Source organism: Rousettus aegyptiacus, unplaced genomic scaffold (assembly GCF_014176215.1).
Source record: "Rousettus aegyptiacus isolate mRouAeg1 unplaced genomic scaffold, mRouAeg1.p scaffold_m13_p_6, whole genome shotgun sequence".
NCBI lineage: Eukaryota > Metazoa > Chordata > Mammalia > Chiroptera > Pteropodidae > Rousettus > Rousettus aegyptiacus.
This window is the reverse complement of record NW_023416309.1, coordinates 99,750,806-99,777,678: the sequence shown is the minus strand read 5'-3', so window position 1 is coordinate 99,777,678 and position 26,873 is coordinate 99,750,806. Positions and strand designations below refer to the sequence as shown.

Sequence of the window (26,873 nt, the reverse complement as noted above, 5' to 3'; positions counted from 1 at the left end):
TCAGTGTGAGCCAAGTTTGAGAATCAATGATCTATAAGGCATTGGAAATGGAAAGGAACATCAGTATAAACTGCTAAATATAAAGAAATTTTGCCTTTATTTGGTAGTTAATTGGAGAGAAGCAAGAGAAAAATAGCGAAGTCAAAGTTTCTGATAAAAGTAAAAGAACACTAAATCTGAAATCCAAAGACCTGAGTTTAAGACCCAACAGAGCAATTTTTAGCCTTTGTAAGGCAAGTCTTTTAACTCTTTTATGCCATAATAGCCTGTGTGTAAAACTGAAATCCTCCCTACCTATTTCATAGAGTTGTTATGAAGATTATTTGAAAAATAAACATTATAGTCTTTTATAGTTGTATACTTGGGGACAAATTTAAGGTGATGTTATTTTGTATTTAAATTTTTAACTTTATGTTTCAAAATAATTTCAGATTTACAGGAGTCACAAATGGTAGAGAGTTCCTGTATACTGATTAGTCAACTTCCTCAAATGTTGAGGAAGTACAATTGCCAAAACCAGGAATTAAGGCTGATAAAATACTATTAAGTAATCTGTGCACTGTATTCTAATTTCATTACCCCACTGGTGTCCTTTTTCTGGACCAGAACTCAATTTAGGATCACCTATTACATTTAGTTGTCATGTCTCCTCAGTCTCTTCTAAACTGGGACAGTTCCTCACCTTTTTTTTTCTTTCACGACCTTGCCATTTTTTTGAAGATACTGTCCAGTTATTTCATAGATTGCTCCTTATTTGGGGTTTGTCTAATGCTTCCTCATGATTTAATTCAGCTTATGCATTTTTTTTCAAGAATACTCCAGATGTGATTTTGTGCCCTTATTACATCATATTGAGAGGGACGCAACCTAACAAGAATATCTCTTATCACTAGCGACGTTAACTTTGATCATTTGGTTAAGGTGATGTCTACCAAATTTCTCTCCAGTAAAGTTGCCTTTGTAACTTTCAGGTATCTTCAGAGAAGACAGTCTGATACAAGGCTACTTTGAATCTAAGTGACCGAAGAAACTATTGACAGAAATAGGGAAGTGGAGTGTAAATAAAGCAAGAGTAACTTAGAGTACATACGCGAGTTTTGAGGGGTATTGGTAGGTGTGAGGGATCAGTATGAAGAGGTTCCGGGTTGGCTTTAAATGCTGAAGTGAGATGTGGCTAGTCACCAGCCTGTGGGGGTGGCGTCACCTCCGGATAAGGTCTTCGAGAAGATATTAGTGGCTCCTCAAGGTGTCCCAAGAATTCTAGCTATCCCCTAACAGCACCCCTGGGAAACCATCGGGCTCGGGTTGCACCACTTCAGACTCCTTAGTTCAGGATGTTGGCGCCAAAATCACAGACCTGCGAAGAAGGAGGGTCAGGTGGCCCGACCTGCGCGGCGGGCGGCGCAGTACGCACGCGCCGGCAGAGGCGCGGGGTGGGGCCACGGCGCGGGGGCGGGGCCGCGGCGCGCAGGCGTCCTAGCGGCGGGTCCCTGCGGCTCGGGATGGAGGGTGAGTGAGTAAACAAGACCGGGCCGGGCGGTGGGGCCGGGCCTCGCACCTCGCCACCCCCGGCGGAGAGAGAGAGAGAGGCGAAGGAGTCAGGGAATTGGGAGGAAACGGAGGGGCACCCTGCCTGCCTCGCCGGGGATAGCGAGGCGCCCACTCCCAGTCCCGAGGGTTAGGGGAAAAGGGGCGACGGGGCGAGAGAGCCCCCAGCGAGTACCGCGTCTGAGGCGGGGAGGGTGGTGTGTCGGGAGGAGGAGCGGCGGGGGCGGGCCCGGGGTTGGGGAATCCCGTTGGAGGGCGGGATGGGCCGGGTGGGCGGGAGCCTTAACGTAGGGAGGCTGCGGGTGGGCGGTGGCAGCAGCGGGGGCCCTTGGCGAGGTGGACTCCCAGGGACCCGGGACTTTCCCCCGGGAGGGCCGGACACAGGATCTCGGCTTGCGATGACTTTGGGGGGTGTCGAGGAAGGGGTGACAGGAAAAAGCAGGGCCAGAACTAGAGTGAGGCGAATGCGGTGCTATGGTGCAAAATATAGGGGGTCGCTCACTCTCGGGGTAGAGCCGGCGAAGACTCCTCCTTAGGCTTTGCACTCTAGGCGCCTCGCTCCCCTCACCAGTCCCAGCCCTAAGTGAGAGTGTTCTTCTCTCCAAATTTGGTCTCGCGCCAATCCCTGCCCACCCCGAAATTCTCCCCGGGATCAAACGATGGAAGGAAAAGCGCCTTGAAGCAGAGTCAAGGTGTTGTATTTGGGACGTGCCTGTTAGGAAATGTGGGACAAACTTACTTCGGTAAAAAGTGACTCGAGAAATTATTTCGGGGGCGAATAGGGAGAAGGGAGGTGGAAGCATGTTAGTGCCGCCGGTGGCATGTTGAGAGCGGGCTTTCATAGCTGTAATATAAGATTGTAAATGGAGTAGCCTAGGTGTGGAGCCTAGGGCTGGAGGGGCGAGGATGAGGAAAGGAGCCGAGGTGGACGAGCACCTGCGTGCATCTAGAACGGCATTGAAAGTGTGGTGTGTTCCTCCACCTTTGCTGACATGACGTGTTTGAAGAGAAAAATCCCCCACCTAGTTCTTTTAAGTTTAAGAAACCGGCATTGAATGAAGTTTCCTGCCTGAGAACGTGCTATCTGAGGTTTCTGTGAGAGCTCGTCTATTTTAAGCCTTGGAATCCCCAGAGCTGGGATGGTGTGGCATTGATATAAGCCATAACTTATTTACAAAGAAGAATGTGTTAGGAGATAAGTACTTAAAAAAATTATAATAGAGGAAAAAACTATAAAAATGTAGTGATACTATTATTGTCAAGGTTTCTGCTGAGTGTGTGTATCACCGTGTGAATTAACTCTCCTAGGGCAGGGATGTTTATGTTTTATTCACTGATGTACCTTAATCACGTAAAACAGTACCAGGCACACAAGTGCTCAGTACATATTTGTGGAATATATAAATAGTCAGATCTCTGGGGTTGGAAATCGGGAGATCTAGATCCCAATTCTGCTAACTGGCAGAGTATTTGTAGTCCAGTCATGGAACTTGATGCCAAGGCACAGCTTTAAAACTCCCTGAGGTTGAAATGACCTCTTCATTATGGTGTTGTTTTAATTCTCTTTAAAACAGCCCTAGAATAAGGAGCCTAGGATTAAAAATGAAATTTTACTCCCAAGATGACTTTTATGAGAAGGGGAAAGGTGAGAAAATATTGTCACCCTTGTTTCTCTTATCTTACTTGCCTTTGAATTAGCATGCCTTTTAAAAACTATTTAAACTATTAATTTCATCTATTTAATTTTTGATATCTGAAAAATGGCTTCCTTAGTTTTAGGAGTACCAGCCCCTGCCCTTGCTTTATTCCTTATATGAAACGTGTAACAATTCATTTAATTAAATAGTGTATCTTTTTCCTGTCTTGGACTAAATGTTAAAGTTTCTACTTTGTAAAAAAAAGTTTCTACTTTGTTAACTAGCAGTTTCCCAAAAAAGGTTTGAGGGAGCAACACTAAAAACATCTTACATTTCTACATAGGGTAGTTAAGTGAAAGAGAAACGAGAAAAGGCTAATAGAGAAAAGTGAAGAGAATGATACCAGTTAGATTAGGAGTCAGGGGGAGGGTTTATAAAGGAAAAACTGCTCGTAGGGAATACCTCCATTCCAGAAAGTCTCCAGCTTTTGTTGTTGTTATACTGTATTTGGGGCTCCTTCATACCTTTTGTCAGTGCTCCAAAACGTAAAGTCAGGAATTACTTGATGAGTAATTGGAGGTTAGTGCCTCTGGTGTGCAGTCACTAAATATTAAGATTTATGCTTGTGTAGTACAGAACCAGCCAACGAAGGGCTCTAGCCTATTAGGAGATTGCTTTAATGCTTCTAAATCAGCATTGTATATCCTAAGAGCCAGTGTTTTCCTTTGGGTTTCATAAAAATTAATCTTGCTTTAATTCTTATCACCATTGACTCTAGTGCAAATGACCTGATTCTTTTAATAAAGCAACACCAGGAAATATTTATGCTATAATTTAAATAAGAATTCAGAGTCACAGCTTTCTGTTAGTAAGATTTTTTCTATGGGTATAGTGCCCAGAAGCTCAAACTAATAACAAATATAAATACCTTGGAGAAGTGGGAGGGTATAAATTAAAGATGTGCTTAATAGATCCTGATTGAAGGATCTGTCATTGTATAACTCACCACAGAGTTGATTTTAACAGGAATGTTGAAATTGGTGATCACCAGAATGACTCAATTGTGTGTTACTAGAGCTTTTTGCAGAGGTAGGTTCACCCCTACAGTTTATGTTTCAACTCTACCATGAACTGAAAAGGAAAGAATGGGATGGAAAATTTAAATATCTACAGGGCCATCTGCCTCCAAAGACATACTTAGCCTGCTGGTTAATAAAATTGTTTGTTATAAAAGAGAAAGTATTAAAGACATTAATCTTGCCCTTAAGACAAGCTCTTTCTGCATAGGGGCACCTTTATGTGGATGAAAACTTCATAATTTGGGACTTTTATATACTTATCTCAGTCTCTCTCTCTAAGACTAAGAATATTGTTCCTTAAATGTTTTGTCCCCAAATATTTCCATAATGTTTTCCCACTTCCAACTAGTGACAGACTACATTCTAATTTTAGCCTTTGAAGCAAATTGAGATCCAATTTGCTAGTGAAAGATGTCCAAGTTTTTATGGCTTTCTTTGCCTGTAGAAATTTGACATGTAAATAAGGTACTTATTATTTCCAATTATCAGTCTTGTTTAAAAATAAACTTTATTTTTTTAGAACTGTTTTAGATTTACAGTAAAATTATAAAGAATATAGGGAATTCTCATTTAACCTCACATCCAGTTTCTCCTATTATTAACATGTTACATTAGTACACGTGTAACATTTTTTACCGTTAATGAATTAATTTTGATCATTCTATTATTATTCATTCTGAAGTTACTCGAGTTTTTTTTTTTAAGGTGAAATTACCTACAAATTTTTAATAGTAGGTCTTTAGAAAATACTGGATTGATCATCAAGAAAGACTTTTTCCTTAATCTGCTTTATTGAGGTAAAAATTTACATGCAATAAATTAACCATATTTTGTACATAGTTCAGCAAATTTTTTACAAAAGTACATAGTCAAATAACCATCACCACAACCAATGTATAGAACATTTTCATTATCCCAAAATAATTCCTTTATGCTCCTTTCCTTTTAATCCTTTCCCCAATTCCAACCTCTGGCAACCACTGATCTGTTTCATTGCTATAGATTTGCCCTTTCTGGAATTATTCTAGTAGAATGTCATATAAATGGAATCATGTATGTAATTTTAATTTCTTTCAGTTAGCACAATGCTTTTGAGATGTGTTGTACATGTTTAGGAACTGTTTATTCTTTTTTATTGCTGGGAGTATTCCATTGTATATATATACTGCACTTTGTATCCATTCACCAATCCATAGATGTTTGTCTTGTCTCCATTTTTTGGCTATTATGAATAAAGATGCTATGAACATTTGTGTACATGTCTTTGTGGGGACATATATTTTCATTTCTCCTGAATAATTAGAAATCGTATGCCAGATTATATGGTAAGTATATATTTAACTTTATTTTTAAAAAAAAACAAAAAACTGGCGAACTATTCCAAAGTAGCTGTATTCTTTTGCATTCCTACCAGCAATATATGAAGATTCCGGTTGCTCCACATGCTCACCAGGAATTAGTATTATCAGTCTTTTTAATTTTAGCCATTCTAGTGTATGTGTTATAGTACATCATTGTAGTTTTAATTAGCATTTCCCTATGACTAATAATATTGAGCATTTTTTTGTGTGCTTGTTTGCCATTCTCGTATCTTTTTTGGTGAAATACCTGTTGAAATTTTTTTGCCATATTTTATTATATTGTTTATCTTATTGAGTTGTAGGAGTTATTTATATAAAGATATACTTTCACATTTCTTGACCAAAGTAGCATGTTTTGGAGTTTACTCTCAATGTATAAGTAAACATAATGAAAAGCTCTTGAGTACTAGCTAAGAATGTAATGGGAAAATAAATGCTATTTTGCATGTCTAAGTAACTAAAGAATGCATCTAGTAGAAATATAAAGTATTTTTATGTGCCATTCCCTTTGCCGAAATGAATGAACCCATTTCTTTAAATTTGTTCTAGTGAATGAATGCTGAATATTTCATTTGTTTGTTTGTTTGTTTAAACCTTCGAAGTGATACCTGTTGGTTAATGTGCAGATACTATGAGAACCCCTCTTATGGCCATTTTTCACATGTTTATTTAATTATACATATTTGTTCCAAACAGTATGTCCGATCTGCCTCATATACTTTGTGGGGACTGACCAATTGCTGAATAAACTTTAGAGACATTGAAGACCCATTAAAAAGCTAAGCAAAATAAATATTGGCTCATGGTCACATGAGATTCAAATATCACTTTTATTGTAAAAGGAGGAAGTGTGACTTATTTTTCATTATGATTGGTTAAAACTCAGTGACATTTTTGTGTGTATGTGTATACTCCTTTAGCCAAATAAAGTACTTGAGTAAAATTAGAAATACTGCCATTAATTACTGGACTAATGTGGTACATTTACTTTCATCTCCTTTGACAGACTGTAGGAGATCACATTTCAGTTATAACTCCTTTAATAAAAATATTGATATTTTTCACTCTAAGAAATCTACACATGCACGCACACATGCACACATACCCTCGCAGCTGTGATTTATGTTCTTTTCCATTACTTGATCTTCCGTTTTAAATGGTGGGAGCAACCTGCCCTAAGCTTGCTATTTCCAAAAGAGAAACGAGTTCCAAAAAGAATGGAAGTGGAATTGCAATTAAAACCCATTTTCTTAGGAGGTTATGATGTCTCACTGAATTGTAATCTATACCATTTGGGTCATTTGTATCTCAATAAGTGTGACCTAAAGTTTCTGAGGGGGGCAGTTTTGTCCTACATATGAACCATTTTTTTCATTTTCTGAAGCAGACTATTCTTAAGCTTGTTCAGGACAAATTATAGGAACAACTACATAGTATTATGTGTGAGTGTGGTGTATGTTCTTAAATAGTTTTATCATTCAAAGAAAGAGTCCCTCTTTTGGCCCCATTCCATAGAAGAATGGGAAGTATTTAAAAGATGTAGGAGGAAGAGAGATGGTGCAATTAATAGGAAAGAAATTCAGGTCAGATGAATTTTTTTTTTTTTTTATAACTCTGCACCTTAGCATTCTTGGATTCAAATTCTTAGATTATGTTGTTTCATTCCCCTCTTCCAGAGAGATAATATTTAATTCATAGAGAATTTTGTTTTTAAGAGCTTGAATCACTTGATTGAATTTACAGTAAACACAGCAAGTCTGCTTCTTTGCTATTTCTTCCTTTAGTCTCTAAATTTCATATCGCATTACACTGATCCATTTGGTTTATCAAATGAAACAATGGCTATATGCATGAGATATTATAATTATGATCTGATTGTGGCATATATATTTGACAATTAAATTTTGCTGTTTTCTTGTCTGTGCTGTCAATTCTTATGGGAAAAAAGGTAATTTAAAAATACTTCTTTAGAAATATGATATTAAACGACAAAAGAAAACACATTTTTTAGAAATATTAAAGATCGAGGCCTGAAATTTAGTTTCTGTTTCAAATTTTGGCTCTTCATATAGCTCCTCGTGATATTTTCAGAAATTTAAAATATTAAGTGAAATAAGTAGAACTAGTTCTGTAGGAAACCTAAGTAGTTAATATAGAGTAAAAATATATATTTTTTTGAATTTTTACATGTATTTAATATTTGTTCTTTCTCTAAAATAATTGATAGGCTTGCAGGCTGAGCCTAAAAATTCATTCAGAAAAGCAGAATAGCAGACTTGGTAATTTTGAGGATATAGTTGTAGACATGACTGGAAAGATAGAATCGAAAAAAAATAAAGGACCCTTCCCAAATGGCATCAGGCATCATTGGGAACTGACTTACATGAATAAATAGTGGTAGCAGAGACTTCATAGTCTTTGTAGTTATGAGGGACCATCCTACTGAGGGGATCAGGGTCTAAATATGCTTCACTGATTTAAAACCACTGTCTATTCTCTTTTGAAAAGCTGAACATTTGTTTTGCCTTTATGTCTTCCCATTCCTCTGAAGAACGGAAGGCACATTATAAAACTCAACACTTCCCCTTGCATTTTATGAGGTAGGTAGAGTACGTTACAGTAAGTACTTCTTTAAAACTTAATTCAAACACCAAAGTTATTTGTAGTGTTATATATTTCCATATGTCTTACTGTTGACCTGGAGACGAATGCTGTTGTCATATCTGATCTTTATTGCTAGGTAGATTTAGATAATTTGGCTGGTATAGTTTTATAGTGTGGATCTTTCCATGAAGCTCTTTGATATTAACTTGATTCTTGCTGAAGATTTCTGTTAATCAAGGTAGTGGGTAGGCTTCCAAATTTCCAAGTAATCCAAGTTCCTAATTATCTGTGGGAGAACTTGAGTGCTGAATTGAAAACAAGGTACCACAAGAAGCCAGAAGCTAAGCTTTTTGATAATCTGACCAGAAGTTATTGATGTGAAATCTTTTAATTGAACTTTTTGTTGAACTCATAGATTTGGGTTCTTTAAATGTATGTTTTTGTGAATAAATGTAATGGAAATGAAAGTATAACTGACCATGTTTATTTGAGTTTGAAAAATGCTTTATTTCCAGGCAGTAAAATGCTATTTTCTTATCCCTGTTTCTCTTAGATTACAGCAAAATGGATATACCAAATCCCCCAACTTCCAAATGTATTACTTATTGGAAAAGAAAAGTTAAATCTGAATACATGCGACTTCGACAACTTAAACGGCTTCAAGCAAATATGGGCGCAAAGGTAAAAAAAAAAAAATTCCTAAGTGAAAGGTTTTATATTTTAATATATCGATCCAGTGTGGAGGGGTTGGATTTTTTTTAACCCTTCCCTTGAAATCCTAACAATTTTTTCTTGACTTTGCTAGGCTCTGTATGTAGCAAATTTTGCAAAGGTTCAAGAAAAAACCCAGATCCTCAATGAAGAATGGAAGAAACTTCGTGTTCAACCTGTCCAGTTGATGAAGCCTGTGAGTGGGCATCCTTTTCTCAAAAAGGTACTTCTGGGTGTCGAAGCTCAGCCTTCCTCTCTTCCTTGGACATGTATTTGTGATTAGAAAATAAGTAAGGATAATGGATAGAGCTATTATAGTCAACTTCGAATAACTAAGATGGTAAATCTGTAGCCAAAAGAACCTGTTCTCCTCAGTTAATGAACATAATAATGAGTGTTTCATAGAAAAACAAGACATTTACTGTCTGCTTTCCTGAACTCTGGTTCAGGCTTCAAAGCAATCTTTTTTTTTTTTTTTTGTGCCTTTGGCACTTCAAGTACTTTAATATTATTGGAAAAGGAATGCCCTGGATCATGGACAGGAGTATATTGATCAAGGGGATATCCCTTATAAATTTACAAATCATTTTAGTTTCTTCAAGAGATAATGTTTTTAAGATATAAAAAGCAGGTAGTGTATTGAGAGTAAATTTGTTTCCCATAGCAGAATATGACTATAACTCTTGCTTCCCCCTCTACTGTTCCTATCACCTATGCAGCTATGTTGATGTTAAAGTTTAGGCTTTCAGGAAAACTTCCTCATCCTCCTCATCTCTTAGGACTTTCAGCGGCCCTTTGCTGTTGTGTACAGCCTAATGAGACCAACAGTTTTTAGATTGAAATAAACATCAAGTGTGGGATTTGAAATAAACATCATTGAGTTTACTGGACTCGTGGAAGATACAAAGATGAATAAGAGATAGTTCCTGCTTTCCACAGGTTTACAGTGCAGTGGTTCCTTTTAGGAACTGACTGTTACAAAACCCTCCGCTTATTAATTTGGAAGAATTAGAAGAATTAGAAGGCTACTGGGATCATTTGGAAGGAAACTATAATTCTCTCTTGGATTGTGGGCTTCCATTTCCCTCTCCATGTCGTTGCTTATATTTCAGTGTACCATAGAGAGCATTTTCCCAGGATTTGCAAGCCAGCATATGTTAATGAGGTCTCTGAACACAGTTGCATTGGTTCCCATCATGTATTCCTGGTCTCCTCTCCAGCAGAACTTTATGGTATGTATTGAAAGCTCTGTGGTGATTGTTTAAACTGTATAATTTTCTTATGTTGATATGCTGGCACTCCTTTTAAGGTAAATATTGTCAGAGTATACTTAACAAAACTTGGACGTACAGGGCAGAAGGCTTTTGTAATTTATTTGCTTTAAAAAGTATATTGCAGGTTGTTCTAACTTGTTAGAGTTTGTGCTCTGAAGTGTACTACTTCTGGGTTGACACTGGTTCTTTTTTGAATGAATAAGACTGGGCAAGACTCCAGTTTTCCCTTACTACTTTGACTCAATTTTGTAACATTATGTGCAGTTAAATGCAGTCTAAATCAGACACTTGAGGCTTAAGCAGGTTGACAACTCCTGCTAATGGTGCAATACTTTCTGAATCCCCTAAAGGCAAGAAGCTCTGAAAGCAACTGAGATAAAGGAGGCAAACAGGGATCCACAATCCTTTCATGTGGGCCTTTAGGCTGACTCTTGCTAGGGCTATTTGTGGTCCTGATAATCAGTTCTCTCTACTGCTTCTCATCTGCCTGGTGATAGATAGCAACTCTGCTGACTGGAATAGGATATAGATTTATAGAAGGGAATCCTCTCTTAGAATAAAACTTTAATTTTACTTTAATACTTGAGGATTTAAGAATTGACTGTAAAAAAAATAATAAAGAAAAAAATTGACCATGTTCTGTGTTGAATCAAAAAAAATCTATTAGTATTGTCTATTGCCAGAAAATATTCGTAGTTCATACTGCGATTGACTTTAGGTTCCCACCAAGTGTGATTGACATGAGTTGTAATTATACTTTTTTATTATTACGGGAGGGTATTCTTAGTGTTTTTAATAGAATATCTAAAAATGTTATGATTGCCCAGTTTTCTAAATATTGTGGTTATATAACATATTATCCTCTTAGAAGCCTTCCTTTTCATTTATCTGTCTCTCTACTCCTGAGAAGAATTAGAATTGAAGACCTTTTAGACTGATTTTAGGTGATGTTTGTACCTATTTCACAATGATGTTTAGTGGGGGGAAAAATGAGATAATAGAATCACTATGAAAGATAAATGTGCTGTCAAATTTTAGGTATTAGTGAAAATATAATTTTTAGTATCATGCTAAACATTTGGTAGTTAATACTCTCAAGTAGTTAAACTGACTTTTTTTCCCCCTAAAAAGTAGCATTGCCTCCTTCCATTTGAGGTTTTATTGACAAAACAAATGGCCAGTCTTTAAAATGCAAGAAACTCTGTGACCAAAGTCATTTTCAGGAGATTCAAGCAGCAAAAATGGTCCACAAAAATTCATTAGAAGAGAGGAGACACATAGTGGATTTGTGGAATGAATCACATCTGGTTTGATTTCAGGTAGAAGATGAGACAGTTTTGTGCAATATTCCGTACATGGGAGATGAGGTGAAAGAAGAAGATGAGACATTCATTGAGGAGCTGATCAATAACTACGATGGGAAAGTCCACGGTGAAGAAGGTAGTGGTGCCGAGCTCTTTGGGAGAAAACTGTTCAAACGGTGCCTCTTCCTTGGTGTATCATCATCTTCCTTTCATCTGCTGCCTCGTGATAGATATTTCAGTGTCATCACATGGCTGGGAGTAGAAATGTTATATCAAAAATATTCCAGTTAAATTTTAAAAGGAGTTAGGATGTAAAAGGATCATATAATAATCGGTGGCTGGAGAGAAAGTTTAGTATATAATTAAGTTTGATCTTAAAGTTTTCCATAAATCCAGCCAAGGCCATTTGTCCTTCATTTTCCTTTCTCTGAGAATGGCAATGAGCATAACCCCTCTGTCTTCTTTGATCCAGATATCTCCTGGGTCTCTCAGAAGCTGGCTAAGTTATAATATCCTGACTTTCCTAAAAGCAAGTCATTTGGATTTAGTTGTAGTTGTGGAAAAGGCTGTCAGTGTGTAAGAGGTGGGAAGATGGGGAGAGATTTCTCCTAAATTTGCAAACCAATAGCCTTACCTACTCTTTTGACAATTATGGGTGCTGTTGTGAGGCTGTTGAAATGCATTTATCCACAACGCCCCCTAGTGTTCAAAGACTTTCTCCTAAGGTGTAGTATATATTAGTGTGATGATAAAAAAAGAGATGTCTTTTGAAAAGTGCTTTTTTTTGATGGAAAGAAGTCACTGTTGACCCATCAGCAGCAAAACCAGGTATCTTTTCACTTTATCATTCTTTTTCTGTCCCATTTGTATTATTTCTACATTTTTTGTGTGAGATTTTGAACCATAAGTACAGACTGACTTGTGACTGAGGAAGTAAAGTACCCCAGTAGGAATAAAGTCTGTAACTCGATTTTCTTCTCTAGCCAGCTGAACTATTGCAGTTGTAAGAGCCGATCAATGGTTGTAATTCCCCGGTTGTCCATATAAAAGTATATATATGTTATCTATCTGGGACTCGGGAATAAATACAAGAAAAGCTTCCTAGGAAGACTAATGGAGTATGAAACAACCACTGCTCACCCATCTAATTCTTATGTTTCAGAGATGATCCCTGGATCTGTCCTGATTAGTGATGCTGTTTTCCTGGAGTTGGTAGATGCCCTGAATCAATACTCAGATGAGGAGGAAGAAGGACACAATGACACCTCAGATGGAAAGCAAGATGACAGCAAAGAAGATCTGCCAGTAACAAGGAAGAGAAAACGACATGCTATTGAAAGTAAATAGTACTACTTCTTTATTCAATTTTGAAAGTAACAGGGAGAGGAAAGAAGGAAAAAAACAGAAAGGTTTATTGCTTATTAAAGGCTGTTGATGCTTGTCATTGGTCCACTTAAAAGAAAAAAGGTCACTAATAGCTTAAGGTAGGTGTGACCTAGCTGAAGAAGAAGATAGAAGAACTTAGAGAATAATCATTGTTCACTTCTAATTACAAGAGTGGTATGTTTGGAAAACATGGAAATTTATAAAGAATAAAATTATCGTATAATCCTTCTACCTCTGAATAACCAGCATTAATATTTCCTTCTAGACTAAAAAATGTGTATATATCTAAAACTAATACAATGTTATGTGGCAATTATATCTCAATTTTTAAAAAGCACATAGATCAATCAACCTGTTTATATATGTTATGTGAAATTGGGATCATGCTCTCTGTGTGTGTATACACATGTATAATTTTATATTCTCTTTATTTAATCTTATGAGCATTTTCCATGTTAATATTTAATTAATTTAATTTTTAATTTTGCTCTGTTATTTAATTATACTGTATGTCCAGGTACATAGTGTCTCTCTTGTTATAGTTAAATTATTCTTCAGCATCAACATTATGATAGAATTCTTCTATATTCAGGTCTCTATGAAAACTTTGGTTTTTCCCCCCGTCAGATTCTATCTTGTAATGTGGATTTTGTGTTAATGTGTAAATGGCTCCAATTTCCTTATTTACTGGTAGCCTATTAGATAAGTCCAGGTAACCCTGACCTTCTTTATATGTTCCTAAACAGTCAATGGTTAGGTTAACAAAGCAGCGCTAATTGAAATGCTGGGGCAAAAGGGAAAATGACCAAATAGCTTTGTTTACATACTCTAATTATAGATAGCACTCAGGAGCTTTTTGTCTTTTCAAATTCAGGCAACAAAAAGAGTTCCAAGAAACAGTTCCCAAACGACATGATCTTCAGCGCAATTGCCTCGATGTTCCCTGAGAATGGTGTCCCAGATGACATGAAGGAGAGGTAAGGAAAGCTGTCCCCCTCAGGCCATGTAGTGTATGTACTCTGGCAAAATTTTTATTCAAGCCTATAATAGATTAATATAAAGCTTCGTTTATGGTAAATGCATTATGATTTGCTCTTGCATCCGATTATTTCTTGCTTACTTGCTTACCTCTAAATGCCCATTCCCATATTCAGGGCCCTTGTTTGCTGGCTTTTGAGTAAGTCTGGGCAGAGGACTTTTAAAATTCTGCCATATTTCTGGAGAGTTACTGCAGCAGCATACTTATCAAATCTTTCCCTCTCCTTACTTTCAGATTTATGTCCAGCCCAGCATAATTACAGTGGTCTACCCACTTAGACATATATCATTCCATCATCAACAAGACCCATAAAAATACCCACCCTCCCTTAGTAGAATATACCTGGATGACTCTCAGTGCTCAATCTATATTTTTTCCGTAGAGACATTTTTCCCTGGGAGGAACTCTTATCTCTCTTTTCTTAAATAGGTATCGAGAGCTGACAGAAATGTCAGACCCCAATGCACTTCCCCCTCAGTGCACGCCCAACATCGATGGCCCCAATGCCAAGTCTGTGCAGCGGGAGCAGTCTCTGCACTCCTTCCACACACTTTTTTGCCGTCGCTGCTTTAAATACGACTGCTTCCTTCACCGTGAGTAGGGCTACTCCAATATGCTCTCCGGTTTTCCATTCCCAGCCACCATTTCCTTCTTTTTATTTTAGTTTATCAGGTAGAGTTCCTGGCTTCTGATCTGTTGATAGTTTTACAAAGGGCCGGCTCAGTTATAGTGCAGTGTGCTTTGCATGGTCAGGACAGAATAACCAGCAACATAATTGTTCCTGAATACCTTCTATCTTTGAAAGCATTGTGTTGATAATCAGAAATGATTAATTTTTGTGCACATGTTTATAGCTGTAGTCTACACTAGCTCCCTAATTCAGTTTTGTTCCTCCCCATCCTGTCAAGTGGATGAACCATTGGAAACAAGACAGTGTTGTATTTTCCAGCTTTTCATGCCACCCCTAATGTATATAAACGCAAGAACAAAGAAATCAAGATTGAACCAGAACCATGTGGCACAGACTGCTTCCTTTTGCTGGTATGTTCTTAAGCTGTTCTTCCATTGTTAACTTTGTTGAACATTGAGCTGAGCAGGAAATGGTCCTCGGGCTTTCTGCCCCTGAGAACACAAACCAAGTGAGACAGTACACACCATAGCACTCCAGGGGTCAAAAAGTACAAACAAAACATGACTTCTGCTCGTAAGGAGCTCCCAGATAATGGGGCAGGAGGACCATGAAGTTAGTCTTATGGAGTGAGGTTTGAAGAGCACTAGAGCTTTCCTGCTCTAAATATCATCTGCTCGGATTTCAGAGCCTGAAACTTTATTGTTTGAATTGGAGCTGTGTGTGTGTTTAACTTACAGAAATATATATGTACAGGTTTTCTTATATTGCTTTTTATAAATGAATACATATTCAAATATAATGCTGGACTATTTCCTTTCTCAACTTTTTATTAAGGTAATTTTTAGTCATGCAAATAAATTGAAAGATACTTTTCCTTGATTTAATAACATTTTTCATGTTTGCTTTATTATATTTGTGTGTATGGATCTTTTGCTAAGCTATTTGAAAAGAAATTGCAGATATTATGATGCTTCTTTGCTGTTTCAGCATGCATCTCCTAAATATAAATACATTCTCTTATATAACCACATTATTACAGCTAAAATGTTTCCAGTGGTACCAAAAATAGCAGTTTTTTTCCAAACCAAGATCACACAGTCATGCATCATATTTGGTTATTATTTCTTTTCAGTCTCTTTTAATCTTTCAGTCTCTTTTAATCCTGTAGCTACTCATCCCTCCATCAGTCTCCTTACTACTTTTTTTTTTTTTCTTTCTGAAAAGTTCAGCCTGGTTGTCTTATAGGATGTCCCACATTCTGGATTTGTCTGTTGTTTTCTTCTGGTGTCATTTAATGTATTACTCTATCCTTAATTTCCCATGAACTAGAATTAGCTCTGGAGGCTTAACTATATTTATGTTAAATGTTTCAAGTAAGAATACATTATAAGTGATGCTGTGTGTGTCACATTGGAGCATAGACATATAATATCAGATTCAATTTCAAAACTTTTTTGGAATTTTCCTTAGGGCCTATAGTATATTGTTCTGAATATCCTTAGTAATGGTCAACCTTTATCCTTCACATGTAGATTTAGTTTTCAGAAAACTAGAAGTCTTTGGGAATCAAGTCTGCTAACAAGATAGATGATCAAGTTGAATGATAGTTATTTGGTCTTTAAAAAAAAAAGCATAAAGTAATAAAACAATATTCTTCCAAGTTTAATATACTGATTTGTAGGGAAGTTTCAGAATTAAGTAGTCGTATTGTACAAATTCAAGGATGACACAATTTATTACTGAAACAGCAGCGCGGTAGCCTGTAATGAGCAGTGTGGCTGGAGGCGAGGAGCCCTGATTCTTATACCTACTCTGGAACAATTAGGTATATGTTCTCAAGCAGGTCCCTTCCCCTCTCTGAACCTCATTTCCTCGTTCTTCAGGAGAATGTGTTCTCAAATTCCAAACAGCTAATATGCAAATGAATTTTAGATACAACTCACTGGAAAGCTGAAGATGCATAGATTATATCTTTTTAAAGATTACTTTGTAAGATAGCTCTTTTTGAGTTTGTAAGTTTTAGAATGTTTGTTAAGCAGCTATATTACGGTCACACTTCTATGGTACAGAGCAAAAAAAATAAAAAAGACAGTATCATTGTACATAATCACAGATATTGAAGAAGATGGTTTGTGATGATGAGCTCAATATGGTGATTCTGGGCCTGTTTCTGTTTTCTACCTATAACATGTCCATTGCAGGAAGGAGCGAAAGAGTATGCCATGCTCCACAACCCTCGCTCCAAGTGCTCTGGTCGTCGCCGACGAAGGCACCACGTGGTCAGTGCTTCCTGCTCCAACACTTCAGCCTCTGCCGTGGCTGAGACTAAAGAAGGGGACAGTGACAGGGACACAGGCAATGACTGGGCCTCCAGTTCTTCAGGTACAATGAACAGAAAATGATCTTTTTTTTTCTACACAAGGATGCTGGTAGACCCAGGATCACTGCCTAACACTTAATGTTACTGCATTTTGTAAAATTGTTAATTCTTTACACAGGTTCATATATAAGCGGTGGAGACAGAATATTTCTGTTTCTAACTATATTGCCTTTTTAAAGTAGAATGAAATACTTCTGAGTTTGTGGCCAATCGTTCATGAGAACTGCGTTCTACCTTTTGTTTCTTGTATTTCTCCCTCTCTTAGAGGCTAACTCTCGCTGTCAGACCCCCACGAAACAGAAGGCTAGTCCGGCCCCGCCTCAGCTCTGTGTAGTGGAAGCACCTTCAGAGCCTGTGGAATGGACTGGGGCTGAAGAATCTCTTTTTCGAGTCTTTCATGGCACGTACTTCAACAACTTCTGTTCAATAGCAAGGCTTCTGGGAACTAAGACGTGCAAGCAGGTACTGTCTGAAAGTAGCAAGAACAAGGCTGGGGCCACCTTTCACACAGTGCTCTTTCATCCTTTTTGCTGTCTCGTAAGCCTCCCTGTCTGGAGCGAAGCTGTCTCTGGCTCAGTTTCCCATGAGCCTGTACTTCTGGGTCATGAAGTGGGTTCCCCAAACACAGGGCCCCCTGTAAAGGCCAGGTCTGTCAGTGCCTGGGGACCTGCTCTCCTCCCTGCTGAATTCTTATCTCTGTCTCTAGCCACTATCTAACTTTTGGCTGTTTCTATACTCTTTTAGCTTCTTTTTTTTAGTTCCTGCCTTTTATTCTAAATGTGTATTTGTTTTCTGGAAGAGACTCCTGGGTCTTTCTGGGGATCTTCTTCCCTAGCGGGCTCCTGTTCCTGCTTCTCAACCGTAGCTACTGCTCCTTCCATCAGTCTCCTCACTGCTTTATCCTCCAAATGTTTTATCACTAGATGTTCTACTCACCACTCCTAATAGCTGGGCCTAGATCTCACCCTTCTCATTCATGCCGTCCCTAGAATCACAGTTTGATAGTAGCCACCAATGCTCTGGAGGCAGGAAAAGGCTGCAGTGGGAAGACACTGAAGCAGGGCCAGGGAGTCAGGCGTTAGAGCCAATCCGTCCAGTAAGAGAGGAACACTTGCTCACTTGGCTTCCTAACTTCTGGGGGAGTCTCTGTGGCCTCTTCTTCATGTTTTTTTTTACTTAGAACAAGCAGTCGAATCATGAGCCAAAGTGCCCTTTGCTTTCGTTGTGGAGCTCAGGCCTGTTTCCCCGAGGCACGAGTTCTTAACCTAAAGATCAATCGAGTTGGGTACAAAATAATTTTTATGTGTATTCTCCTGAGAAGATTTATACTTTTCCTAGAATCTCGAGAAGGCCTCTCATTTTTTTTTTTTTTTTGAGAGTCAAAGGGAAAGTTTATTAGAAAAGGAATAACACTCCACAGACAGAGTGTGATCTCCTCTCAGAGGCAGAGAATGAGAGGGACCAAGAAGGTCTATAATTAAAAAAGGAAAAGAAAGAGCTAAAAATGAATGCTATAAGGGAAGAAGCACAATGAAAGGGAACCCACCTTCCTGAAATAACATCCTAGTTAAGGCTCTCACATCTTTATACCAGCAGAGGGAGCTAGTGCTTTGCCAGGTGGTATCATTAATGTCGGGTCTTACGCTGAGCTGCAGAGTGCTCAAGGTTGCCCTTTCTAAGAAGAGACAGATCCTGTTGGTAAGAATCGGCTGGGGAGGGCTTAGTAAGCAGCGCAGTAGATGAAAGCTGCTAACCAGGAAGGTTGTAAATGCGCTCAGTATTTCTCCTTTCCTAAGGCAGGATAAATGCTTAAGAATTAACTCAGTCTTTGCCGTTCTGTCTCTACCTGACTAAAGAGATGTTCAGTCAGCTAGCTACCTGTGAGCTCTCTGTAATCCCCCCAAGCCCAGCACCTGGCTGGATCACTTATATGACTGCCTAGCTCAGGAAGGCCCTCTTGGATTTCTCTTCCAGGTTTTTCAGTTTGCAGTCAAAGAATCACTTATCCTGAAGCTACCAACAGATGAGCTAATGAACCCCTCGCAGAAGAAGAAAAGAAAGCACAGGCAAGGATCGGACAATGGACTTTCTGTGGCCAGGCTGTTCCCTGTGCTCTGACCTCCCCTTGGACTTCCCATCTGCCTCCCTCTTTAGCCACTGCCCATCTGTTTGGCTTGGCTCACCGAGGGCCAGCCATTTCAGGGCTCTCTGCTGGTCTATGCCTTGGATCAGCTAGCCCTTCCCCTGACCCTGCATGCTGTAGATCACGAGATAACTATCTGGTTTTCCATTTACGCTCCTGGACAGTAGAATGTGAGCTGTTCTCATGGCTCCACCCAGAAGCCATGTTCCTCTTTAGGTGCTTAGTTACCCACTTCTGCAAGTTCTGTACCTACTTCTCAATCCTGACCAGATTTGTTTGGTTTGGTCTGTTTTTTGGCACTTGTGTTGTTTTTCTAAGCTGCATAATAACGTTGTTTTCTAGCTAGCCTTTGCTTAGGGGTGGAAGTTTTTTTAAAAAAATTTTGACACTGCCCTGCTTGGTACCTTAATGACTGTCACCTATTGAAGGAATTGACACTGGTTCTAAAAACAGAAGGAAGTCCCTGTGTCTGCTCCCTTTCAATTCCTTCATTTAGGTCATATTCCTAAAAAGGCTTCTCACTTCCCCATCTTGAAACTCCCCCATATCTTTACCTCCCAAAGGCTGAGGACAAGTGAGAAGGAGAACCAATAACATAATAATAGAGGGTTGAGTTTGGTTTTGTGTCTGTTTTTTTGTTTGTTTGTTTGTTTTTTTACATATGTTTGTTAAGGGTGATGTTTATGTTTAAATCTTGAGGCATAGGCCAACTGAATAGGATTTTGGATAGACTCTAGCTTCTGTGTATCAGAGTAGAGGCCTCCTGTGAAGGAATTTGGGGAGGAGACTCCAATTATCAACCCACAATCCCTCAGACCAGGTCACATTGTCCTTTACCTGAATGTCTGCAGAGTTCCCCAGGGCCATGATCCAGACCTATCCCATCTCTTTTTCAGGTTATGGGCTGCACACTGCAGGAAAATTCAGCTGAAGAAAGGTAAGTTCCACCAGGATGTTCTTCGGCAGTTCAGCTCGAGGTCTCACCCTGTGGCCATCCCCCACTCTACCTGCAGCTGCACTTGCTGACCCTGCACCGCTTCCGCAGGTTGCAGATTTCTCAGCAGCAGTTGAGAATAGCTCAGCTTCTCACTGCAGCTGCAAAGACCTGTTAGGAGGTAGAGTTATGGGCCTCATGGTCTCTGACTTTCATGGTGTGCCATTTGCCAGGTCCTACACTTCATTTAATGTTTGGAATAGCTGCATTATAGTCCTGGACCATTTCCACACTCTCCCCACAAAGCAAATCACCCAACCATCATCTAGGATTGCCTCTCACTTCAGGTGCTAAATGTGTGTCCAAGGTTATAGTTTGAACAAGCCTCCTTTGAATCAGAGCCATTGGACACTTGGGAGGGAGGACAGCTAGGAAGCATGGGTACAACAGTGTCTTGGTTTATTCTTTTCTCTCCTAGATAACTCTTCCACACAAGTGTACAACTACCAACCCTGCGACCACCCAGACCGCCCCTGTGACAGCACCTGCCCTTGCATCATGACTCAGAATTTCTGTGAGAAGTTCTGCCAGTGCAACCCAGACTGTAAGAGTTCTCCGTTTTCCCCTGTAGTCTACCAAAACAGTCAGCCTCAATGTACCCCAGATTTCCTTTCCCCGCCACCCATACCTTTTGCTGCTTATGGGCATTCTGATATTCTCTTTGCTATGTTTTATGCATTCTACAGAGGAGACAAGAGACTTAAGATATGGAAAAGTCATTTCTTAAAAACCCTTAAGTGTATGATTATAATAGCAACAATTATACAAAAATCAGATGCTTTCTCAACTTTACCTTCCAGGCCAGAAATAAGAATCTTTTTCCTTATAATGCAGTCACAGCCGCCCTTTCCAGGATGTTGCTTTACAATATATATAGGTTACAATTCTGTATATATCTATTTTCGTTAAACATTTGGAGTTTTAATAGCATGTCGGTCTGGATGTTAGCAGAAGGTACGATAGAAGCTAAAAGTGTTTCTCTTTCACTTTTGATCCCACATTGCCCTTCCCCCCTCAAGGCATTTGATGGCAGCCCCCAGAGCTTGCAGAACTTGATGCTCAGGCAGTTATGCTGGAAATACCTCCTAACTCATAGCAGATATCAATCTTAACCACAGCAGAGGGGTGCTTGTACCGCGGAGGGTGGTGGGTGGAAGAGAGTAACATAGAACGGATGTATTCTGTTCTCAAAATGATTCTTCTTTTGATGTCGTGTACTTATCAGTGAAAAACACTGATTTCTTTCTTTGGGGCACTATCCACCTCCCGTTCGAATCCTACTAACAAGGGGGAGGGAGAGCATCTCCATAGTTGAACTTGCATTTTTGACTCTCAGGCATGAATATTGGGAGGAACTTCATGTTCGTTGGAAAAAAATTTGAATATATCATTATGGGGAGGGGAACTTCTCTCCTATTTTGCCAAATATCCTTGAATACATAACAGTTGAATATCCTCGAATACATAATTTCCCTGCTGTCCTTGAGTCAAACCTGAGCCTTAGCGTTAGTCTGCTTCTCTTCCTAACCTTGCCTGTCATCCCACCCAGGTCAGAATCGTTTCCCTGGCTGTCGCTGTAAGACCCAGTGCAACACTAAGCAGTGTCCTTGCTATCTGGCTGTGCGAGAGTGCGACCCCGACCTGTGTCTCACCTGCGGGGCCTCAGAGCACTGGGACTGCAAAGTGGTTTCCTGTAAAAACTGCAGCATCCAGCGTGGCCTCAAGAAGGTGAGGGCTTTCTTCAGGATTCCAGGCCAGATGATGGAGTAGGAAAGACTGAATAGTCCCGAGCAGCCTCATTCTACTAGTTCTTGACAGGGTTTGTACATGAAAGTGCTTGGTAAATCCAGAAGACATGTTTACTGAATTAATACTTTTCTGTCCCAACGAGAAATTACAAAAGTGATCCCCTGAAAGGGGCCAGACTGAAAGGATCAGAGAGGATGGACACATCATTGATGTCTATTTTTGCTTGACATATAACAGAGAATTCCCAGAGACTCTGGCCTAGGAGGTCCCCAGGTCTAGAGGAAGAGGCATCATGCTTCCTCTTACCACCTCCCTCTTTTGTTTTTCCTCCCACCAGAACAGAATGGCTTACCCCTTTTTCTGTTTTCAGATCCTCTTCACAGTTGCTAGTTCTTTCTACCCTGCCTCCCCACCGCACACGTGCACATTCAGCACACATAGCCCCTTACTTACACACACCCTGTAGTCTGAGCTTTGCCTCCCTCTTCCCCAGCACCTGCTGCTGGCCCCCTCAGATGTGGCCGGATGGGGCACCTTCATTAAGGAGTCTGTGCAGAAGAACGAGTTCATTTCTGAATACTGTGGTGAGGTGAGTGCTATCGATTTGGCCCACATTCTTATCTGGGGAGATACTGATGAGAAACCCTGATTTTCTGTGGTCCAGACTTCTGCTAATTAATCTCTAAATAACTCAGCTGAGTTCTCATGTGGCCTCTTGGGGGATCCCACAGAACTATTTGCAATCCTGAAACAAATCACTCTTCAACTCTTTGGGAGTTCAGACCACGCAAGCAGGGCAGGTGGGGGACTCTTCAGCCTTAATACTGGCCAGCCTGGGTGGGGGTTGGAATGAAATAAGCCAGGCTCTGTCTCTCATGATTCTCACGATACCCCGTAAGCACCTATCTGCCCCCTCCCAATCCTTCCTAGGGTCAGGGTATCATGTCCTGAGCAGACAGCCTAACTCCCCCGCTTGTTCCATGTCTGTCTTTGCAGCTCATCTCTCAGGATGAGGCAGATCGACGAGGGAAGGTCTATGACAAATACATGTCCAGCTTCCTCTTCAACCTCAACAATGGTACAGAGTCTTTCTCATGCCACGGTGGTCTCGGCAGGCCTTCCTACAAGATTTCCCTAGCTATGTGGTCCAGGTTCACACCAGCTCTGAATTTTCCAGTAGATGCAGAGAGCAAGGTGGTGAGGTTGAACTCAGAGACACTGTTGAGCCGCAGTTCATTGGCTTTGGGAGAGTCTCTATTTTCCAGGTTGTGTTTGTAATCAGAGCATTGAGCACTTGCACCTCAGAAATCTCCCTACCAAGTAGATAAGAAGAGGAAATCCATAATTCCAGCAAAAAAGGGGAACCCAAAGGGAGTGCTCACATATGAGTTTGCATTCTTACGCAGCCTGCTTTCCCAGCTCCTGTTGGTATGCTTGGCTTAAACATTCTCATTGGAACGTCGTGTTTCTGGCAGTGTTTGATTTATTTTAAATTCAGGCTCAAGAAGCTGTGGAGTTGCCTGGTGAGCTCATAGTCTTCCTTGGTTTACTTTATACAGATTTTGTAGTGGATGCTACCCGGAAAGGAAACAAAATTCGATTTGCAAACCATTCAGTGAACCCCAACTGTTATGCCAAAGGTGAGTTCCCAGAGACCTGGGAGGTGGGGTTGGGGAGGGATGCTTCATTGATTATGATCTCTATCCATCATTCAACTTTTTTTTTTTTTTTATAGCTGAGTTATTTTTTTTGTCCAAAGATAATCATGATTAATGTCTGGTATCATTCTGAGCCTCTCTCTCTCTCTCAGTTTTATAATCTGCTTTTTTCACTGAATACATCATAAACATTTCTCACAAACATGAGTTTTTTAAGAATAATTCTTTCCCCGTCACTAGCCAGCAAAACCGTTCTAAACACATAGAAGCAGCTACCCTTCACTGACTACTTTCTAATTCCACTTCATTTACGTTTTCACTGGGAGTTTGGAGACAGTCGGCCCAGAATCACTACTGATTGTTGACTTGGGTTTGACTAGGAGCCTAGTCTGGGGTTTATCTTATTTTTAGTGGTCATGGTGAATGGAGATCATCGGATTGGGATCTTTGCCAAGAGGGCAATTCAAGCTGGCGAAGAGCTCTTCTTTGATTACAGGTGAGGCGGCAGGAATGGTCCTAGGGAGGTAGCCCTAGAGGTGGAAAGGGTGGCTGTTGGAATTGATTTAGGGGCTTAAAGTGGGTGATATAGATGAAGAAGAGGATCTCACAGTGGTCAAGGCGTTTCCTTTGTTCTAATCTCTGGTGTCTTGCTTCAGAACCGGGAGCATTATAAACCACTGTTAGAAAGTGGGAGGGGAAGTGAAACGGGAGGAGACTCCATCTTTTCAATCACAAAAGGCTTGTTAGTAACCTGGTTCTTCCTCCTGCTCCGGGACAGGTACAGCCAAGCTGATGCCCTCAAGTACGTGGGGATCGAAAGAGAGACTGATGTCCTTTAGCCCTCCTTGGCCCCACACCAGCGCTTGTGGTAGCGGCACTGTCTTTGCTTTCATGCACATACCACTGCTGCTCGAGTTTCCTGCACTATGTGTCTCCCACACCAAGAAATCCCACCCACTCCCTCTATAGTGAGGCCTCAGCTGTGTCCAGTGGGGATGAAACTGTCTCAGTGAGAGAGGAGGCAGAGGCAGCTAGGGCTTGGGCTCCCAGGAGAGAGCATTGCAGAAGTCAGAGACTGCATATCAAGTCTCAGAGGAAGAGAGTACAGGCTGAGGGTGGATGACGTATTCTTTAGGTCTTGTCACCCAGGCTGTGGGCCTCAGGAATCAACTTGGGCATTTCCTAACAAGCATTAGCCTGTAATTCTAACTTTCCAAATACAGGGTCGTTATGTTATTGGACACAGCATATCTCTGTGGTCCTAAGACCTGGAGAGGACAGGCTAAGTGAAGTTTAGTACCTAGAGCTTATGAGTGGTCTGGGTTACAGGTGAGCCTGGCAAGCAGCACAGACTGAATTTAAAGGGGAGATGGGTCACCTTATTATTTCTTCCCTCCCGGCAGGGTTCAAACTGAAAGAGTGGGTTCTAAGTATAGCTAGCTATTCAATGCTGGGAGAAGGAAAGCCAAGTGCCATGCTTCCATGGACAGAGAGCAAGTACTAGCCTGATGACAGTAGGTAAACTGCTCAGCTTGGGGCCCAGCAGGCTTTGAGAAACCTCTGTATATTCTGGAGATGGAAACATTTTCAGATACCTAGGAACAAGTGCCAGTGCCCTGTTAGCTCCTTCCAAAGTTTAACGACTGCAGGCAGGCATTATGCTGCTGCTGAAGTGGGCGGGGGATTGCCGGGCTGAGTGTGAGTGCTCTGGTTCCCTGCATCTGTAGTTGTTTTCAGGCCTTTTATTCCCCTTTGAGGCCAGGCCACTGTTACTTATCTCTTTCAGGTAGATGGGTGCGGGCCTGGACTAGAGAGCGGGGAGGTTGTTGTGATTTACTTTCCTGTCTGTAGCACCTGCTGTTGGAAAAGGGTGAATTGACAGTATGTGTTTGGAGGTGGGTGAGGGGCTCCCAAATTGCACGTGTTTAGGATGGCATCATGTGTGTACTACAGATTGGCAGAGGGTATTGAAGTGTTAAGACGACTGCCTGTGCCAGTCCATGGTGCCATTCTCTCTGGGATTCATGCAGAGGAAAGCACTTTATTCCTTTTAGAAAGTCTGTAGATTGAGGTGGAGTTTGAGCTAAGGTTTAGGGGTCCTTGTCCATATCTCATTCCTGAGTAAAAGGGGAAGGAGACGGGTGGAGGTTTCTCCTCCAGCTCTGTCCCATCTCCTGGTGGAGGCAGGAGGCGATACCTTGACACAGAAGAACTGAATGAGAATGGGGCCAGCTCTAAGAGCGGCCCTATGTCTATGGGTGACATGCTGATATGGCAGGGAATAAGGTGCATTGTGTTGAGTAGAAAGGACGTGGGCAAGTACAGACTGGCCTAGGGAGTATTAGAAGAGGGAGCAGGCTTCTCCCTTCTCTGTTGGTAATCAGAGCCTCTCTTGCCCAGTTGATGCTGACCACTCCCTTCCTCCAACCCCACTGGCTGTCCCATGAAACTTACTGGGGTTCCCTTTGCCTAGGGAGCCCAAGGATTTTTGTGGGACATGTACACACACACAAACACACACACTCACACACACTCACCACACTTGTGGGCACATATACTCAGCACAGAGCACATGCCCAGCCAGTGCCTGACAAGAGCCTCTTCTCACCTGATTGGGCCAGCCCCTGTCATGATTCTGAAATCTACATATGCTGTGGTTGGTATTCATTGTGTATTGGGGATACCCTCTGGCTGGACTGTGTACTCTGAATTAGTCATAAATTATAGAGGAAAACCAGAGATGGATGAAAGAGAAATTATGTCTGTCTGAAATGCCAGGGGCTGACCATGAGGAACAGGTGGAAAAAAATTGTATCCAGTCTTTGAGAGGCTAGACTGGCCCACCCTCCCCTCAGTGCAAACTCTCTGGTCCATGCCCTCCTTCCCCAATTTCAGACCACTAATACTCCCGTTCCAGCATTCCCATCCTTTTTCCATGCTGTCCCTTACCTTTAATGACGGGTCTCAGTCCTTCCCACCAGACATGTAATGATGAATGGAGCGAGGTGGTGGGGACTGGGGGTGAGGGAGGCTGGTATATGTGCGGCTTTATTGCCTGTGAATTTCACGCACTTTAAAGTCCTGTGGCTTGTGACCTCTTATCTGAATAAAGTGGCAGAATCCATTTTGGCAAGTTGTGTATCGTGTGCTTTGGATCTGGAAGGATCCAGGGATGGTGGTACAGGGTCAGCTTGGGTCGAAGCTTTAGCATTCTGACCCCAACTTGTCCACTGATTTCTGAGGCTGCGGGAGGGAAGGGGGTTGGGAAGAACCAGTCAGGTTCCTGGTGGGTGATACAAAGATTCTGAGGGCTCCGCATAGAAGTCCCTGGTTCCCTTAAAACCATTTCACTTACCCCTAACCATGACACCAGCT

General features: G+C 40.7%; 1 protein-coding gene across 5 annotated transcripts; it reads left to right on the top strand.

Annotated features, from left to right (window-relative positions):
- Positions 1 to 1,461: 1,461 nt before the first annotated feature.
- On the top strand, positions 1,462 to 26,631 carry EZH1 (enhancer of zeste 1 polycomb repressive complex 2 subunit). Of its 5 annotated transcripts, none has more exons than XM_016150916.2 (21): positions 1,462 to 1,509; positions 8,134 to 8,225; positions 8,783 to 8,910; positions 9,035 to 9,136; positions 10,053 to 10,172; positions 11,534 to 11,654; positions 12,681 to 12,857; positions 13,779 to 13,881; positions 14,373 to 14,536; positions 14,893 to 14,984; positions 16,776 to 16,956; positions 17,220 to 17,416; positions 18,929 to 19,020; positions 19,994 to 20,034; positions 20,510 to 20,635; positions 21,641 to 21,819; positions 22,334 to 22,429; positions 22,837 to 22,918; positions 23,400 to 23,480; positions 23,910 to 23,994; positions 24,277 to 26,631. In XM_016150916.2, the coding sequence occupies exons 3-21, from the start codon at positions 8,794 to 8,796 to the stop codon at positions 24,335 to 24,337; spliced, it is 2,217 nt and encodes a 738-aa protein (XP_016006402.1). In that variant the 5' UTR covers positions 1,462 to 1,509; positions 8,134 to 8,225; positions 8,783 to 8,793; the 3' UTR covers positions 24,338 to 26,631. The 5 variants fall into 5 exon arrangements, with proteins under 5 accessions (XP_016006402.1, XP_016006399.1, XP_016006400.1 ...); XM_016150913.2 differs by having other exon boundaries at positions 9,035 to 9,163; XM_016150914.2 differs by lacking the exon at positions 1,462 to 1,509 and adding an exon at positions 1,860 to 3,193 and having other exon boundaries at positions 9,035 to 9,163.
- The last annotated feature ends 242 nt before the right edge of the window (positions 26,632 to 26,873 follow it).

Bases quoted from the DNA above. Each gene is read 5' to 3' on its own strand.
- EZH1 (XM_016150913.2), top strand. From the start codon at position 8,794: ATGGATATACCAAATCCCCCAACTTCCAAATGTATTACTTATTGGAAA. The intron at 11,655-12,680 runs GTAGTGGTGCCG...CTTATGTTTCAG, and splicing joins GAAAGTCCACGGTGAAGAAG to AGATGATCCCTGGATCTGTC. The intron at 14,985-16,775 runs GTATGTTCTTAA...TGTCCATTGCAG, and splicing joins CAGACTGCTTCCTTTTGCTG to GAAGGAGCGAAAGAGTATGC.